The sequence below is a fragment of the Eschrichtius robustus genome, chromosome 18, assembly GCF_028021215.1.
Source record: "Eschrichtius robustus isolate mEscRob2 chromosome 18, mEscRob2.pri, whole genome shotgun sequence".
NCBI classification, from domain to species: Eukaryota; Metazoa; Chordata; class Mammalia; order Artiodactyla; family Eschrichtiidae; genus Eschrichtius; species Eschrichtius robustus.
The window spans coordinates 13072196-13091247 of record NC_090841.1 but is presented as its reverse complement, the minus strand read 5'-3'; the positions used below and the strand labels follow the sequence as shown (position 1 = coordinate 13091247).

The window sequence follows — 19052 nt, the reverse complement described above, 5'->3', positions numbered from 1 at the left end:
ACCTATTAAATATCTTCCGACTTGCTGCTTGCTGCCAGAAGCCAGATTTTATTAAGGATGGAAACATTAACCTAAATACATGCTTATAAAGCCTCTTTTGCAGTTAGAAGTGTATTGCAGTTGTGGCCAATGAAACAAAGGTGGAATTTGGCTGGGCTTTCTAGGAAAGCATTTGCTTTCCCGATAAAAATGGACAGATGCAACTGGCATTGCTCTTTTCCTTTCTGCCTTCCTCTTTCCTTGAAGGCATGATGTCTGGAGCTGTAGCAGCTTTCTTGCAACCTTGAGGTGAAATGCACGAAGTAAAAGCCCCCAAAATGGCTGACTCTGGCTCTGATGTCTCTGAGTGCTGACAGTGCTAGCAGCCTACTGCCTCCAAACTTCTTTTGGGTGAATCCCACTTATTTAAGTCACTGGGTTTTTTGCTATTTACAGTCAAGTGAATACCTAATTAAAACCCGGGCCCACATAGAACTTGTTGCCAATTGGCATTGCCATAAGAATAATGTAGAGCAGGATATTTCAGTGACTCATAAATGAGTTAAAAGGAAGACACAAACCTTATTTTTAAAGCTGGGCTGATAGGATGTATTAAAAATTATGGGGGTTATATTTATGCTGGTTACTCTCCATTTACCACCCCTTCGGTCCACTCTGTGCCCTTCTCAACCCTCCTCTGTGCCCTAGGAGGCTGACCCTATGAACTGCAACTCCTGACTCTTTGGCTTCTGTTTGGGTTCAACCAGTGGTCAGCACCAGTAGGAGACTGGAGGTTGGGAGGTGTAACAGGTAATATCTCAACTCATGAACTGGATTTTCCATTTTAGAGTAACTGTTTTGTGTTCCTGAATCCAATGACTAGGACTTAGTACTGATGTTTAATATGAATATATTTGCTTCTCAAGGTTAACCCAATTATGCTGTTACCTTGCATTTGTATTTAGTTCCCCAAATACCTAATTCTGCATCAACTCTGTAAGCCTGTGATCTACTGATTGTCATGCAAAGGCAGCAGCACTAGGATTTAGTGATCTGAATCAGCAGCGATTTTATAATCAAACAAAAATATTGAATGAGATGTGAATAAGGTAAGTGGTGGGAGAGAGAGGTTGCACTGTGTTTTCCTTGTTCCATCCCTGCTTTGGGCAGAGTTTTCTGGCAAAATCTGGATTCCTCAGCTCCGTTGGTTCCTGAAATGTCTTATCTTCCCTATCACTCTAGATCCAAGAGTGGTAACCACTTATTCTGGCTAATTTCTAGGGGCATCAACATCTTCTGTCAGTTCCTTATCTTGGCCCACATTTTTATGAAATTTCCTTGAACCACCTGATTTAGATTCTGTTTCCTGTCAGGACTCTGATACAATATTCTTATACCCACATTTCTAAAACTGATGTTAATTTATTTGATGAAAACCATCAAGTGTCTTTTAAAAAATTGTCTGGATTTGGCATGTAAGTCAACTGAAATTGTATTGATTTGTGTGGCTCAGTGAGCAATGTAATCCATTGTTCCAAGTTAACTCATTAAGGGCAAAGGGATTTTAATATTTGCTAATATATTTATATTTCATTCTCTTTTTATGGCAATGATGAACAGTCTAAGAAGTTCCAAACTTTATTTCAACTGCAAAGATATGCTGCCTGGAGTTAGGTATTCTGATCTAATACAATATTTACAAAGTAATTTTATAATAATTTCTAAGTTAATCCTAACAACCTTCCTATGAACAGGGTCAATGTTATTATCAATCCTTATTTTAGAAGTCTGGTTTCTGAGCAAGGAAGAAGAATGTTCCCCAGCTTATACCACTTGCCAGTTAAGGTCTGGAGCACAGGGTTCCTTGTTCTTGTTCTTGAGGTACTGCTTTAGCTTCCTTTCAAAAATGAATTCACTGTCTAATTCACTGTCATGCAGGGCAGAGCATGTTGCATGTCTTGCCTTCCTGACAGCAACCCATCATATTTAGTGTGTGTTTGTTGATTGTTTCTGATTGCTCTGACAGTGCCAAGAAATAATGGATGGTCTTAGGATCTTTTTTTTCTTCTCAGTTCTCTTATTTTCTTTCTTCATATGCACTACTCCACTGAACCCACTGCTACAGAGACAGAAGAATAGAGATTCTGAGGTAGGAGTGGAATTTTCTAAAACTTCTGTGAGTTTTACTTGTCCTCCCTGAAGAGAGGAGTAAGTGTCCGATGGATGATGGCTCGAAGGCCAAATAGTGCCCTCCTGCCTTAGTCTCTCAACCTGATCTTCTTAATAAAGCCTCTAGAATTGTTTCAAAAAGCAACAAACCCATTTAGCCCACATGCACACACTGATATGTTTAACTATGTTTTCTAAACATGGGAAGGCTGAGTTCACTTGCCACATGTGGGATACTTGCCATGAAAGGAAGAAAAGGTTCGTTGGGAGACTCTGCTGTGATTTGTACAAGTCATGTTCATTGCATGAAGTGATCAAGATAATAAGCTTTCTTTGCGGTCCTCCCCTAACCACTACCAGTTTTTACTGCAAGAGTCTCCTAATTAGTGCCCTCACTCTTCCTCCCCCCTCAGGACCCATTTCAATTCATCTTTTACACTGCTGCTATTCGACTCATGTAGTTCCCTGCTTAGAACCCATTATCGAATACAGAGCAAACACCTTACCTTGACCCGCGGGGTCCTAATGATCTGGCCACTCTACAGTTGTAACTCCTGCTATTCCTCCATACGTGAGTGCCCTTGCCCTGATGTTTCTCTTTTTTTGTGATTTCACACCTGACATCTCTTTCCTTCAAATTGCCTTCCCCATCTTTAAATCTAGCAAAGTCCTACTCAGACTTTTGAGAGCACTCTCATTTTATTTATTCTTTGTTTCCTTCCATTCTTATTTCATTGGTGCAGTCTCATGTCTCTGAGATATTAATGACAGGCTTTCTTTTTAAATTATCTTCTCCTTGCATTGTTTCTATTTCCTCTGAGTATCTTCTTTCCCCTATTTATTTACTTTAATCCTCAAGCATCCAGCAATCCTTGCCTGTCTGGTCCTAATTAAGAATGAGGCCATCCAGTTGTTGATTGGAAGTTCTGTGTGAAAATAACTTCCCTGTTTGTTCACTGCTGGGCTTCTCTCTAGGGTGACCTGGCTGCCCTGTTTCATTAGGGGCCCCCAATCCTTCTCCCTCGGGCTGGTCAGATTCTGTCTCGGGCTGACCAGAACTGTCTTCCATTCTCCTGCGTAGGGGGCCTGAGCCTGGCTCCCAGTGGTGCAGAAGGCTTGTGGATGATGTGGGCTAGGCAGGGGTCTTATAAGTCCCTAAACTTTTGCCTAATTCTTGTTTTTACGACAGTGATCTCACCCGCCGTCAGCTGTGCTCTGTGTTTCCTGTACAGAATACCTCTGGTTCACCCTCTCCAGAGAGTAAACCTCTGGTCTTTGGCAGAGGTGCTTCTTAAATATAATACTATTTTAACCAGTCTTGCTGTCTTCAGCCTAACTTTTGCCCTTCCTTTTAGAGGCAGCTGGTACTGCCCGTTCCTGACTTGCTCTGAGCTTCTGTGGGAAAATCACTTTGCTTCTCGGTTTCCACTTCTGCTGGTGTGGATTCCAGCGATCTCTGGACTAAAACGTCACCTGCTTCTCCTCTGTTTGTTTTTTCGTGACCACATGTTCATGACTGTTCCTCAGTTACAGTCCTCTTTCTTGCCATGGTTTATGTCTTCAGCTGTCATTTAGTGGGAATTAAAGAGAGAGCAGATGTAAATGCCTGTGTTAAATCCTACTTTAGCCAGGATAGCCCTCAGTGTTTTATTCCCCAGCACTGGCCTTCAGTAGAAACTCAGTAAAAGTTTATTGGAAGAATAAGTGAAATCCGCTTATAGAGAGGAAGCCTCAGGTTACGTACACATTCCCTGCTTAGCTGTGCATTCCCGTACCCAGAGAAACTGCCAGAGGTAAAAACGAAATTATGTCTCTCAAGCACATACTGTACTCCTGGACTTTTGACGACAAATCTTTGTGTCTCAGGCCTATCCTGAAAAGCCTGGCGATGCTCCAAAAGTGGGCAGCACTGGATGTTTAGAAAGTCCATTCTCTTTACACGAGTGACTCAGTCTTGGAACTGGAATTTACATGTGTCCTGATGCTTATAGCCCTCAGCTCTTGAGACTAGGTCAGTCTGTGAAACACCAGGATAGTTGGTGTGAATTTTACTCTACAATTTTGAGTGTAAACATTTAACATTCTTTTAAAACCCTTAAGTCAAGATTAATCTTCAAGCCCCCATCCTACCAGGTCACCATCAAATTCCATCTCAGGCATAATGGAGACCCCTTCCTTTACGTCTAGGTGGACAGAGGGGTTTCAGCATCTGGGAAAGAGCCCCCCCTCACTCCTCACTGGACTATGTTCAAGCCCACGGGGTCCTGGAGGGTGGAAGCCCTGCTGCTCTGGGTCAAGGTCAAGCATGGGTCTTTAGTGACACCTCCATGGCCTCAGCAGCCAGCGTACCATCCACAGCATTCCTGATCCACCCCTTTAGAAGTTCTGCCACCTGGTAGCATCTCGACAAGGGAGTGGAGGGATGTGCCACCGCCCTCTTGCCTTTCCCAGTACAGGAGCAGAAGGAGCTCATGGAATCTCCCTCAAGCCTCCCTGCTTCCAGTGGTGTCACCCTCCATCCTCTCCTCCTCCAGGATTATTCTGCATAACCTTTCATAGATTTTAAAACACAGTGCTGGTCTTTCTTCAGAAGGATGTGGAAGAATGAGAGGGTAAAACTAGTCAGTTTTTTTTTCCTTCATTGACAGACTTGGGAAAACCAGTGTTCTCAGGGATAATCAAAAACAACTGATGATGACTCTTTTTTTTTTAGATTCCACATGTAAGTGATAAAGTATTTGTCTTTCTTTGTCTGACTTACTTTACTAAACATAATATTCTCTAGGTCCATCCACGTTGCTGCAAATGGCAATATTTAAGGGGAAAGGGAGGGGGGAAGGACAGATTAGATTAACAGATACAAACTACTATACATAAACTAGACAAGCAACAAGGATTTACTGTATGGCACAGGGAATTATATATAATGTCTGTAATAACCTATAATGGATTATAATCAGAAAAAATAACTGAATCACTATGCTGTATACCTGAAACTAATACAATATTGTAAATCAACTATACTTAAAAAAAACCCCAAAAGACAAAAAAACAAACAAAAAAACCTGACTGATGATTAGAACAAAGACTTTGAGCCCAATCAAGAGTGTATGTCTATTGGAAACCTTCCCAGCTGCATTGAAGTCCACTTACTTTTCTTCTTAAGGTGTAATTGATCAATGTCCCTCCTCCCGTGCTAGGAGACACATCTTACAGAAAGATTTCTGTAATTTTGCTTTTGTTCTTTCTATATTAAATTCTAGCCAGATGCTGGGGAATAAAACAATGACATAAAGAAGTTGGATTTAACACAGGCATTTATCTGGTGAGGGCTGAAAATAATATAATTACCACTCAGTTCTGTTTTATTCTTTAAGGGGTGAATTTTTCTAATTTTTCTTTCTTGATTAAATTCCTTTCTTGTATCTTTTTTGTAATTGTTGTGAGAGGGATGAAGAAAAGAAAATAGTACTTTTGAGCAGTGGCTCTGGACCTTGGCTGTGCATTGGAATCACCAAGGGAGTTTACAAAATACTAATGCCTGGGGAACTAAACCCCAGGAACTCAGATTTAATTGGCCTGGGATGCAGCCTGGATGTGGGGTTGTTAAGCACTCCTCACCTGATTCAAATGTGCGGGAAAGATTGAGAACCAAACCTTAAACTATACTTAAACTGTAAAAATAGATGACTTGTAAAACAAATAGCTAGTGGGAAGCAGCTGCATAGCACAGGGAGATCAGCTCGGTGCTTTGTTTCCACCTAGAGGGGTGGGATAGGGAGGGTGGGATAGGGAGGGTGGGAGGGAGACGCAAGAGGGAGGGGATATGGGGATATATGTATACATAGAGATGATTCACTTTGTTAAACAGCAGAAACTAACACACCATTGTAAAGCAATTATACTCCAAAAAAAATGTTTTAAAAAAAATAGATGACATTCTACCTTAAGTAAACCAGCAAGTCACTAAGTTAGTAGCAGAAATTTAGGGGATGAGCACTTAATCCCAATAAAAATTCTGGGCACAGAAGTGCATTTTACGGTTTGCTTTGGTTTGTTTTGTGTGTGGATGCAGCCAGCACAACCTGGCATGCCGCAAAGGCGTTGTATGGGAAGCATTTGGAAGCAGTTAGGAAGTCATTTTCCTGTTATGCTCTAACCCCAGAATTTTCTTCACCATTGCCAGTTTCCCAGGCAATGTTTGGCTTCCCCAACTGTTGATTTCCCCAGGGTTTGCATTCAGCTCTCACAGATCATAGACTTCCTGGAGTAGGCTGATGGAGGTGGAGATTTTCTCAGAAGGAAACAAAAGCCAAAGGATGTTCCTGGTAGAGAGGGACCAGACTTCAGTACATCTCCTTAAAGTGCTGACTGAACGTCTTCAATGGTCTCTCTCTGCTTTCTCAAATTTCGCCCAGAGCTCTAACACTGCTTTTGGCTTGCTACATTTTTGTTCATTGATTTTCTCCACAGTGTTCCAAGGATGCATTCAGATTTCTCTGCATCTGATTCACAACTGTAGACACCCAATCCTAAATTAATTTTAGTGAGCTTGTGCTGTATTTATCAATGATGATTTTGACCACGCAGTCATGGCTAGAAGAAAGCTTTCATTTGAAAAATAATAATGTGACTAATAATGGATGTAGATGTGGAGTTTACTAACACTCAAAACTGTAAAAAGGAGAAAATAGAAAGACCACGGATTGTGATTTGTAGAACTGGATTTATCAGAGGAGATTGGTAGGAAGCACCGGCCGTCTTGACAGTAAATCAGGAGACCTGAGCCTGACTGCTGCTTCTACTCTGCGATAACGGGTGGCCTTGGGTAACTCAGTGACAGCACTGTGCCCCTGGTTCTTCATACAAAAATAGAGTTCATGGTATCTTCCCTGTCTACCTTCCAGGGTTGTTGCAAAGAGTTTTTTTAAGTAACTCTTTTCACCACATCACATTACTAGGCTGCAGGGCTGATTTAATTTTGTTTTGATACTTTAACATAATATAGTGGTGTTCAAATTTTAATCTGCATCAGAATCACCAGGAGGGCTTGTTATGACAGTTTGCTGGGCCCCATCTTCAGAGTTTCTGATTCATTAGATGTGGGCCGGCTCCCAAATTTGTATTTCTAGCAAGTTCCCGGGTGATGCTGATGCTGCTGGACCACACCTGCAGAACCGTGACTCGAGAGCTTGTTCCTCATGTACAAGGCGCAGCAAACCCTAGGGTTGTGGCCTGAATTGTGTCTCCCCCTCCAAATCCATATGTTGAAGCCCTAACCCCATTGTGACAGTATTTGGAGATGTGCCTTTAGGAAGGCAGTTAAGGTTAAATGAGGCCCTAGTGGATTGGGAATCCAATCCAGTAGGAATGGTGTCCTTATAAGAAGAGCAAGAAATACTTCAGCTTAAATGAGACCATGCAACCCCCCGAGCCTTTCCCTTCTCCCGTCACAATTTATTCATTATCTGTACACACCTGAAAACCATTAGGTGACAGAACTAAAGTGCATGGTCTGATTTAAGCGGAAGTGTTAGTAGCTGATAATCTATTACCCTGCCGGGACTTCCAGATTAATCAACGCTTCGTTGCTCACTTCTTGAGTGCCAGACCCCAGGATAATTACTGGGTGCATATTGGTGAGTAAAACGTACATTATCCTTGCTTTCATGGAGCTTGCAGTTCTGAAGAGTGAGGAAAATAAATTTCAGACAGGTGAATGGAACCAGTAGGTGGAGAAGATGCCTCTTTGATCCCTTTAAATATTAGAGGAAGAAGGCGGAAGCTTACTGCTGAGGGTCCTTGAGTCTCCTGCCCCTTGTGTCCACCAGGGCCAGTTCTGCCACCTCTCACAGAGGCAGCTAAATTGTTGGGTGAAATTGATGGCTTCCAATCCTAGGGTCTTGAAAAAACAGCATTATTTTAGCTAATATTTGAGTGCTTACCAGGTGCCCAAGTCCGTTCGAAGAATTTTACATGTATTAATTTACTTAACCTACATCAGCCCATGAGTTACAGACCACTATTATCCCATGCTGCAGATGACAAAATGGAGGCATAGATGGGCTACCTAATTAGCTCATGGTGACATGCTGTTAAAGGGGGGATGGAGTCTGAATGTGAAAGTGCCTTATGCTCAGTGACAGTAAACAGTCTCCTGGACACCCTGTCATTTCCCTGGTGATGTTCCCTACTCTTTCTCAGGGTGGGTTGTGGGAAACTGTTGAAGGAAGACATGCATGTCTTTTAGTCATTGTTTTAGGTAAAGACATTGTATTTTTGCTCTTCAAAATCTGTTGAATCTGTTACATTTACTTATAATAAGTAAGACGGATATGTGCTATTAAGTAAATACAGGTATGTAACTTCATATCACTGCAGGAACTCTCACAGCAGCCTGTCTGCTTGAAAATATGCTTCTCTGACTTTTGAACCACTAGACCAGAAGCAAAATCTCCCAATTAAAATGCTTCAGTGTTCCTAGCATACACGAGTGGGTCTTAAAGAATTATTGGTTTACACGATGTCTCAGTGACTCAAGCGAAACGCTCAGACATTTTATAAGCACACAGTACAATTACCCAAAGGAACTGAATTCAAATAAAATACTAAGGTTATACCTATTTCAAAAAAACTTCTACAAGCTAGAGAGAGGGTGACAGCCCCAGAGATTTGTGAGTCACGTAGTGTAAAAAAAATGCGGGTGGCTTTGGAAGATATACCTCCTCTCATTTATTGCTTTTACCCACAGTCTTGCTAGCTCCTGAGGAATGGATTCCTAACCCAGGCTACACACTAGAATCACCTGGAAATCTCTTAAAATTCCTTACTCCAATGCCCAGATCAATGATATAAGAATCTCCAGGGGTGGGACCCAGGCATCCATATTTTTTAAAGATCTCCAGGCAATTCTGATGCGCAGCCAAGGCTGAGAACCACTTGGGAGAGAGGGGACCAGAGACAAGTAGCAATGCTTTCCTTCCTGCAAGTGTTGAGGAAATATTAATGAGCACCCTGGCATTTGCCTGATCTCCATCATCTGGGACATTCTGCAATAATTTATACAAGTAATTTAATTAACATGAAAGCAAAAGCAAAGCACAGCATGAACACCTAGATAACTTATCAACTGACTATACACAGCATTCCATGAGGCAGTAGATTCTGACATTTTGAAAGAGATAGAATTAACTACATGATGGAGGTTTAATAAAACCCTAATTGAATGAAGGTTCTGTTACCTGATAGGTGCAATGCGTACAGATGAGGTAGGCAAGATGGAAATCTTACTATTGAGGAAATCTGTACAAGCAGAGAGTTTGGAAATTTTACTTATAATCTATCTGTTCATCTGAGCAGATATTTTTAGGAGGATGGTAATAATCTATCAGCCACTTCACCTAGGGATTTAGCTTTAAGGTAAATTGTATTACCTTTCAGGTACTAAACAATTTAACAAAAAAACTAGTTTTGCATCTGAAAAAGTGATTTCTTTAAAGTGTTGGCTCAGGAACTGTTGCCACATTGTGAATCAGCGATACAGCCAGAAAAAAATTAGCATTCAAGATCCATTTAGAAATATATGTCTTGGGCTGCCCTGGTGGCGCAGTGGTTGAGAATATGCCTGCTAATGCAGGGGACACAGGTTCGAGCCCTGGTCTGGGAAGATCCCACATGCCGCGGAGCAACTAGGCCCGTGAGCCACAACTACTGAGCCTGCGCATCTGGAGCCTGTGCTCCACAACAAGAGAGGCCGTGATAGTGAGAGGCCGGCGCACCGCAAGGAAGAGTGGCCCCTGCTTGCCACAACTAGAGAAAGCCCTCGCACAGAAACGAAGACCCAACACAGCCAAAAATAAATAAATAAATAAATTAATTAATTTAAAATATATATATACATGTGTCTTGATTTTCTGAATGATAACCATAGAGTTCTCTGACTTTTCCTTTCTTTAATATATTCTCCTTTTCTTAATGAGTTTATTAGCTTCCTGAATACATATGTGTAATGGTTAAAGGAGGACTGTGGAATCAGATAACGTGCATGCAGTGTCATCCCCACCAGTGCCTAGCTTTATGACTTTACAGTACTATCTTTGTGCTACAGTTTCCTCAGCTGTAAAATGGGCACAATGAAAGAACCTGACTCATAGAGTCGTTGTGAGAAGAAATGAGTTACATGTGGAATTCTTAGAATGGAGCCTGGCGCATGGTAAAGACCATATGCATGTTAAACCTGCTAACAGGAACAAAGATCCCATTTATGGAACCACACACTTCTCTTTCCCTTTTTTCTCTTGCCTTTTGGTTGCCTTCAGGCCATTTCACTGTTAATTAATTAGCACCTCTATTTTATCATGAGTGACAGAAATAAGGAAAGAAAATCAAGACAGTTGATTTTGGTACTAATTACCACCTAGTTAAAAAAATAAAAAGGCTGAAGCCCGGTGTCGGCCGCGGCTGCCGCTGCCGCCGCTGCTCCAGCCTGTACCACGTGGCCCACGCGGGCCCCGCTGCGGCCGTGATGATCCACGGCTTCCAGAGCAGCCACCAGGACTTCTCCTTCGGGCCCTGGAAGCTGACAGCGTCCAAGACCCACATAATGAAGTCAGCAGATGTGGAGAAGTTAGCTGATGAATTGCATATGCCATCTGTCCCTGAAATGATGTTTGGAGACAACGTTTTAAGAATCCAGCATGGCTCTGGCTTTGGGATTGAGTTCAATGCTACAGATGCATTAAGATGTGTGAACAACTACCAAGGAATGCTTAAAGTAGCCTGTGCTGAAGAGTGGCAGGAAAGCAGGACGGAGGGTGAGCACTGTAAGGAGGTTGTGAAACCGTATGATTGGACCTATACAACAGATTATAAGGGGACGTTACTTGGAGAATCACTTAAACTAAAGATTGTACCTACAACAGATCATATAGATACAGAGAAATTGAAAGCCAGAGAACAGATTAAGTTTTTTGAAGAAGTTCTCCTGTTTGAGGATGAACTTCATGATCATGGAGTTTCAAACCTGAGTGTGAAAATTAGATAAATGCCTTCTAGCTTTTTCTTGCTGTTGCGGTTTTTCTTGAGAATTGATGGGGTGCTTATTAGGATGAATGACACAAGACTTTACCATGAGGCTGACAAGACCTACATGTTACGAGAATATACCTCACGAGAGAGCAAAATTGCTAATTTAATGCATGTTTCACCTTCCCTCTTCACGGAACCTAATGAAATATCACAGTATTTGCCAATAAAGGAGGCAGTTTGTGAGAAGCTAATATTTCCAGAAAGAATTGATCCTAACCCTGCAGACTCAAAAGAATGTACATCTGTGGAATAGAATTTATTACAGCATATACTGACCGTGCAATCTGACTGGAGACCTTGGGGCTATTTGGAGGGGGTATTTTTATTATGAGAATTAATTGCCTTGTCTATGTGCAGATTTTCTGTAGCCTTAAAGGAAAAGTAAATAAATAAAAGAGTGTCGCAGGCAGTTTCCACTCAACTGCTGTTGTACTCTCTGTCTTCAAATTCATATTCCAAAAATTTATATCTTCTGGAGTTAAATTCAGATTTCTAAATTGTCACAAAGTGGGGTCTCACCAGTAGGGGGTGATGTGTGTATCTCTCAGAAGCAGTGGCCATAACCTATATCTGTCATGAAACACTATCTTCTACCATGAGGAAGTTACTTTAAATCAGTGAATCGTAACACCTTGTGACTTTCATACGATTCCTAATTGTTCACGTTGATGTAGTGGCTCTTTACCTTGGGTTTTTTGATGTTTATTCACACTTCTGGAGAGTCATGACTTGCCTCCTAGGAAACTGATCTCAAATGATCTATACCCAGAAATTAAAAAAAAAATTACCCTCCTAAATTTTAATTGGCTTTTGAAGTTTAAAGAAAGTTTCAGACATAGAAACAAACTAGGTTTTTGGAGAACTTAAGGTGTTATGTCCATGGAAACACACAATCATGTTTTGCCACTGACAGGATGTCAGAGCTGTCTCTCCTCCATCTTAGGTGCTTTTTCTTATGTGTGGTTCTATTTGTACTGACGTTTTTTACTTCCACCTTCCACGCACCCTCAGAGTGAATAAATCTTTCGGATATTGAATTTGATATTGGTCCTAAAAAGTTTTAAGTGTTACAGTTTAAGCAAAAATTACATCAGCCTCTAAAGCAACCAGATTAATTTTCTGCTTAAAATATTTGAAAGGTAGCTGTGGAGGAGGAAGGGGCTTATTTTAAAATCTAAAAGCCAGTTTTTCTTTTTTTAAAATTCATGTTTTGGGGAATTCCCTGGCAGTCCAATGGTTAGAACTCCACACTTTCACTGCCAAGGGCCTGGGTTCAGTCCCTGGTCAGGGACCTAAGATCCAGCAAGCTGCGCAACATGGCCAAAAAAAAAAAAAAAAAAAGATTCATGTTTTTAACATTATCGGGGATCCAGTAAAGTGTAATTAATTAGTACAAGATCTAGGTAGTACAGAGTTTACAAAAGTAAATTTGAAATCCATTTGGTTATTTTGATAGTGACCCTTTAAACATTTTATATTCTTTTCTGCCTTTTAAAATGGTCTCCATAAAGTAGGAAGTGGTTATAAAGCACCAAGTAAGAAATTAACTTTAAATGGATTTAAAAAAATATTTTATTTAAAGGGCAGGGGAAAAGAATTACCCCCTTTTTTTCTGGTTCGAAACAGCTGTTGTACATATTTCCACTTGATACATAAATCATTAAGGAAGGATATTTAATTGTAAATATTAGCAAAACTCTTCAGGTATTAGCCTGAAGATAAATTTCAGTGAAACAAATACAGTTGGATATTCATCATTACTCAGACTCTGGTGTGTTGTTGTGTATATTGTTTTTTTAGCTAATTTTATTAGCTAAATTTGGTCACAAATGATTTGGGTATTTGTTTGCTTTCTGCTACATCACCTGCAAGGTATAGGAAATCAGGATTTTGTTGGCTTTAAGAAAATACATGGCATGTTCAGTGTATGTTAAATATACCGGTACTTAATGTTGTCTCTTAGGACAGAAAAGTGTATATATTGTACTCTGCTTTCTGTTTATTTTATTTGCCATGCAGATTTGAACAGAACAGACTCTTTAGTCATACAAATTATAAAAAATGAAAAACTGTAATAATATTTATTAGTTGAATTAGAGATTTCTGGGCAGCAACATATTACACATATATTTTTAACTTGATTCAGATGTCTTAGTCCCTGAGTCAGTCTTAAATTACTTATTTTGAGAATCCATTGTTAAAAATTGTAGAATTGACCGTTTTATAGAAGAAGGTGGGAGGTGGATAGGATGAGTGTACTTTTGAAAACTTCATTAGTTTGTTCCTGTGGAGAATGCCAAGAAAACTTATATTTGCCCATTGCTAATCAAGACATACACCATTTTATATTTATTTGTTCCAAGTGTCTTTTTGTAAGAGGAGAATAAACAATAAGTAATTACAAAAAAAAAAAAAAAAAGGCTGAAGCCATTAGCATAAATGAGATTTGGGGTTGCCTATAGAATTCAGTTATCTGTGTTCCTCCCAGACCCTGCAATTCTCTCTCAACTTGCCCTTGACATGGACAACTGGAGGTTGGTTATCCAAACTAATGGCTCAAAAATCTGGATATACTTTAGAAACATTAGGATGTTTTTTAAAATACCTTTACCCTGGCCTCATCCCAGATCATTGTCATTGGAATCTCCATATGTCTTTTTTAGAAGCTCCCTGTGTAATTCTGATGTACAGCCAGGATTGATTAAGATTGAGCTTGAGGGGGATTTCTGATGGCCTTTATAATTTAGGGAGAGTGATCGCTGTGATAAGGTTTGAGTATCACAGATGCACTGCTCCTGGTTCTTGGTTAAATTCCCCGTGGAAGGTCATCTGGTAGAGAGTAGAAGTAGGTCTTCAGCCCTATCTGGCCTCACTCATGTCCCTACTCAGACCAGACATTGTAATTGATGATTTGAATCATTTCCTCATCAACATTCTTGATTACCTTTTCTTCTGAGGTACACCACCAGCCCCAGATCATTCCCCAAATCTTCTACTCTCCTGCCTCGGGGCAATCAAACACTGCTAGATAAAAACATCACGGTACTTTGGAGACTGTTGCCATCACACATCTGAAGTCTTCCCCATGGTCAGCCTTGCTCTCAGTCATTTCCCTTGGTGTCTGTCACAAACATCCACAATCCTCCAGCTCCCTCCCTAGCCCCTGGCCTCCAGACCTCTCACTCTTTGGATTATTCGCTGCTGCCATTCTCATCCACTAACTTATCTACTGTCCCTATGCTCATCCTTGCCTTCTCCCTCTAGTTTCAAAGGACATATCCTTACTCTTGTACAAGAGTAACCCCTCCTTCCTCTCTGAATGCCATTGTTCCATCAATTACCTTCCTGGAATTTATATTTTCAAGCTTTTCCTCATCATTGGCTCTTTTTCCATAATCCATAAAAATGTATTTAAGTGTCAAACCCCCCAAACTCTTTTCCTTGAGTCTGCATGGTCCCTTTACTGCCCCCATCTCTCCTTCGCTTCACAACCAGGCTTCTTGAAAAGTTAATTCACATTGCCTATTCTACTTCTTGATCTCTGCATTCATTTGTGTTGGTCTCAGCCTATTGATGGTTATACTATGGGCTAGGAATGCCTGAGACCTTCGCCTGGGACCATACTGCTTGTGATGAGCCCCACAGACATTTCCCTGACCACACCAGTGCTGTGACTGGACCAGCCCTTATGGTTCTTACTGTGATTGTAGGACACACCTCAGCAACAACCATCGGGGAACTTTGAAGAATAGATTTATTACCCACAAATCCGAAAGGTACATGGAACACCCAGGGCCACACAACGAGGTCTTGGATAGAGGGAGGGGGAGGAAGTGTGGACCTTGGACTTGCCTTTATTAAGGTCCAAGGGTAGGGTGTCTAGGGTTGCACAGGCTCACTCTTTACTGAAAAAGTTAAAACGCAGGAGTGGGAATTAGGGAGCAGGAAGGGAAAAGCGAGGTCACTCAAGCCATCAGTTATCTAGGCTACCCTAGACCTTCTAAAAGAGGTACTTCATGGATGGGGATTGCCTGGTTCCTTATCTAGTTGGTTTGCTAGTAGCTGTGTCATAGAGCATGCAATATGTTTATACTCTTGATGGATGTCTTTGAAATGAATGCCTCCTCGATCAAAAGCCTAACGTCCGGCACTTATATTACAATCAAAAAAATCTTCATGTCAGCACTTACACTACATCACTCTTACACCCTCTGTAGTCTGTCTTTCGTCCTCACCTCCTGACAACATCTCTTTGACAAAGACCATCCATGGCTGTCATAACATCCAATCTGAACAATAATTTTTCAGCTCTCTTGTTATTAAACTTCTCTTCTGCATCTGACACTGTTGGTCATTCCCTCTTCCCTGGAATTTTCTACTCTCGTGGGTTCTGGGGGAAAATCTCTTGCCAATTCTCCTTCTTCCTCTCTTACCCTTCCTCACTGACCTCCTTCATAGTTCCTGTTCTTCTGGCCACCCCCAATCTCTTGTTCTTCCCAGAGTTCCTTTCTCAACTGCTCTACTTCCCTGTCCACATCGGCTCCTTGGGCCTCCACATCTACTCAGGACCTCCACAGTGACCTGTCTACTGATGGTTCCCAAATGCACATTCTTAGTTTGCTCATCTTTCTGGACTTGGCTCAGCAGTTGTTGCCTGCGAAAGCTTCACTGAACACCAGGGAGCTAGGTGTCTTTCCTCAGAGCCTTCCTGAGTTTAATCACTTATCAAGTTATATCACAACTATCCGTTTATATGCCCCCTCCCATGACAAAGGACGTGTGCTCTGTCTTATGCATCTTTGTGCCCCCACCCCTTGCACTATGCCTGACATAAAGCAGATGCTCAATACATCTTTTTGAACTGTTAAAATGTTTTACAGTTGATCAATTGAATAACTTCATGAAGTTACATAAATGTTTAGAATAGTTATAGGGCACCTAGAAATACAGGTCAAGGTCTAGCAATGGGTTCCTTTTGCTTTGTTTTTGTTTTCCTCCCCACTGAGTCTGCACTGTTGCTGGGAGAGCACATGCATTCGAAAAAGCAAAGCTTTTGAAGCCAGACAGTTCTAGGTGCAAATTCAGGCTCTGTAATGTGTTAGCTGTGTGACCGTGATTTCTTTGAGACTGAGTTTCTTCATCTGTTATGTGAAGAGGATAACGCCCACTCTTTACTATTGTAGAGGAGACTAAATGCCAGAATAAACACAACCCTTTAGTAACTCTCACAGAGCAGTGACACAGTAAAGAATCAGTAACATTTCTCATGTCTGCTATGTTATTTTTCAATTAATAACGTTTTTATGATTATCATAGAAACATATGCTAATTATAAGACAATTTATAAAATACAGAAAAACATAATGAAATCCTTAAACCCACCTTTCTATCCCCCAGTGAAGCCACCAGTAGACAGTTGGATAGATGAATCTGGAGTCCAGGAGAGAGGCCTGGGCTGGCTGGATATACAGATTGGGAGTCCTCAGTGGATACATGTGAATCAAACCTGGGAGAGTTGACGAATTAACTCAGGGAGAATATGTGGGGTGAGAAGAAAAGAAAGCTTAGGATGTAGTCCTAAGATGAGCCACGTGGGTAAAAAAATATGTACAAGCTCCAGACTTCACAGAAGTCTGGCCTCAATGCATCTGGATGATGAGATGGTAGCTCCACAATGGAAGGAAACAGATTAACTCCAAACAAAATACTTTCCCCATCCCTGCTGTTCCTTTAAGTACCTTTTCCTTTTCTTGGTGGAAACTCCGTTTCTTCAAAAGCTTTCCATAACCAGAGCCACTGGTCATGGGAAGCTTGGGCTCTGCCCCATCTAGTGGGATTGCCACCCAGAGGAAGAGGTGCCTTTTCCTAATTCAGTAAAGGCACTAGCTGGCAATGACCCCATCAGAGACCCATTGTTCTATTACCTTCTCTCCACAGTCAAAGCTGTTATGGACCAAGTGTGATGTTTTCGTATATATTGATCAAAACTCATTTATGCTAGAGTGCTTCCTTAGTCAACATATATCCCCAGTAACACTTGTATTTGATGGTTTCCTTGATGAGCAACTCCAGGGAACCCCAGCAAAATTGAATTCTATGTTATGCTCCAGGGGATGCTATTCATATAGAATGCAGTAAATATTTATGAGAAATTAAAGGCTCTGTCCTTATTTAAAAGAATATAAATCTGGAGGAAACGGGAAAGATTTTCCAGTGGGGAGATTTTCTGAGTGTATGGAACTCTCTCCCGGAGATCTCTGAAAGATGGTGACTTCTCAATTTGCCTTGACAGAAGCCTTAGATGTCTGAAGGCCACTTTGGGGTGGGCATTCTTTAGAAGGGCTGCTCCAGAACTTTGAGCCCCATCTCCACAAACGGGAAGGCAAGGTCATAGCGACCACACTGGTTGCCCACCCGACAACCCTTTCCTTCTTTCAAACAGAATCCAGATTTGCTCAGGTTTTTGCCCTTCTCTGAGTGGGTAGTTGTTTCCTGGGAGGTGAGTCCCATCACTAGCCCCAGAACAGTAATAATTCTTGCCAGTGACAGGCCAAGGCTTGGGAATGTGATACTGAGGAGGGGGAGTCACACAGCCAGCTTCTGGGAAACTCTTCCTTTTCTATCTTGAAAGGAGACCCAACGGAAATAAAGTTCTTCTTTCTGCCTCTGGGTGTTGTCATAAGGATGTGGCACCTTAGCCCATCAGAGGATGAGGCTGATAGACTGGGGATGGTCATGACCTTGTTTAAATCATGGTGCTACTGTATTAGTCATCCCTAGAGATGGGTCACCTGTCTCCAAACACACACTTTAATTTTTCTGAAATTACAAGGACGTGGTATACTGGTGACTAACTCCCTCTGAGACCAAAAGATAAGTGATAGCCTGGGTAGCTGATGACAGATGAGCTGAAGAAGAGGTGGATGCCAAAGGGGTGAGCCTGGATTCCAAGACTGTCAGAGAAAAGGAAGCACAGGAATTTTCCATGATCATTGTGGGTTAAGTCCTGTCTAATAGGGCTACCTGGAGAAGTGGTGGGGCCTCAGTGGAGGGTACCTAGAGGCAGACTGATGAATTCCTAGGAGGAAAGTGAGCTGGAATAGGGTTATCATTGGCATTAAGGGAAGTGCGGATGAAAGTTCTCCGGTGAATGGGGGGAAAGGAGTCCAAGGACCCACAAAAGCATACAGAAGGACTGCACCACCTTTAAACATCACTCAGACTCAAAGTGTAAGGCGAGCTAAGACAGCACCAGGTAAGAAGGAACTTTCCTATTTCCCTAATCTTTCTTCCCTACAACCTCAGAGGGGTCTGAGACAGTAGCTAGAAAGAGAGAAGAAACTGGTAATACCTTTCTCCCCTAGAACGTGATTCAGCTGGAGGGAGGAGAAAGAATTGTCATTTGAATGAAGTTGGAAGCTTTGATTAACACGAGTGTGAACTTTCTGATATCTGATTTGAAACTTGGCCCATGGAGGGATTACAGGACTTTCTAATAGGGGCACATTATTACACATTATTCTGAGAAAATGGAAATATTCCTAAGGAAATCTTATATTGCTTTTTGCTTGCAATATAATGTTGACAATTAACACTTCTCTAATCTGCCATATATATTAATTCGCCAGAACAACTTCAATCTTCTTCAAACTTTCAATCAGTTGTTGACCATCAGATTTTGTGATACTGAGCATTCCTTTGCTCACCATCATAGTAAGCCATTTAATGAAAATTAGGCTTTGAGTGGGAAGGTCTTATTTTATTTATTTATTTATTTATTTATTTATTTTTGGCTGCGTTGGGTCTTTGTTGCTACG

The 19052-nt window shown here is 41.3% G+C and overlaps 2 protein-coding genes across 2 annotated transcripts in view; both read left to right on the top strand.

Moving 5' to 3' along the window:
- LOC137751827 (TIP41-like protein) overlaps positions 1-11609 on the top strand; it is a 28224-nt gene extending 16615 nt beyond the window's left edge. The window contains 1 exon segment of the mRNA XM_068526507.1: positions 10569-11609. Within this exon segment, the coding sequence (XP_068382608.1) occupies positions 10569-11488 (920 nt within the window). The 3' untranslated portion in view covers positions 11489-11609.
- The window catches only part of SPART (spartin), a 276389-nt gene that overhangs the window by 18404 nt on the left and 238933 nt on the right, over positions 1-19052 (top strand). The window lies entirely within an intron of this gene.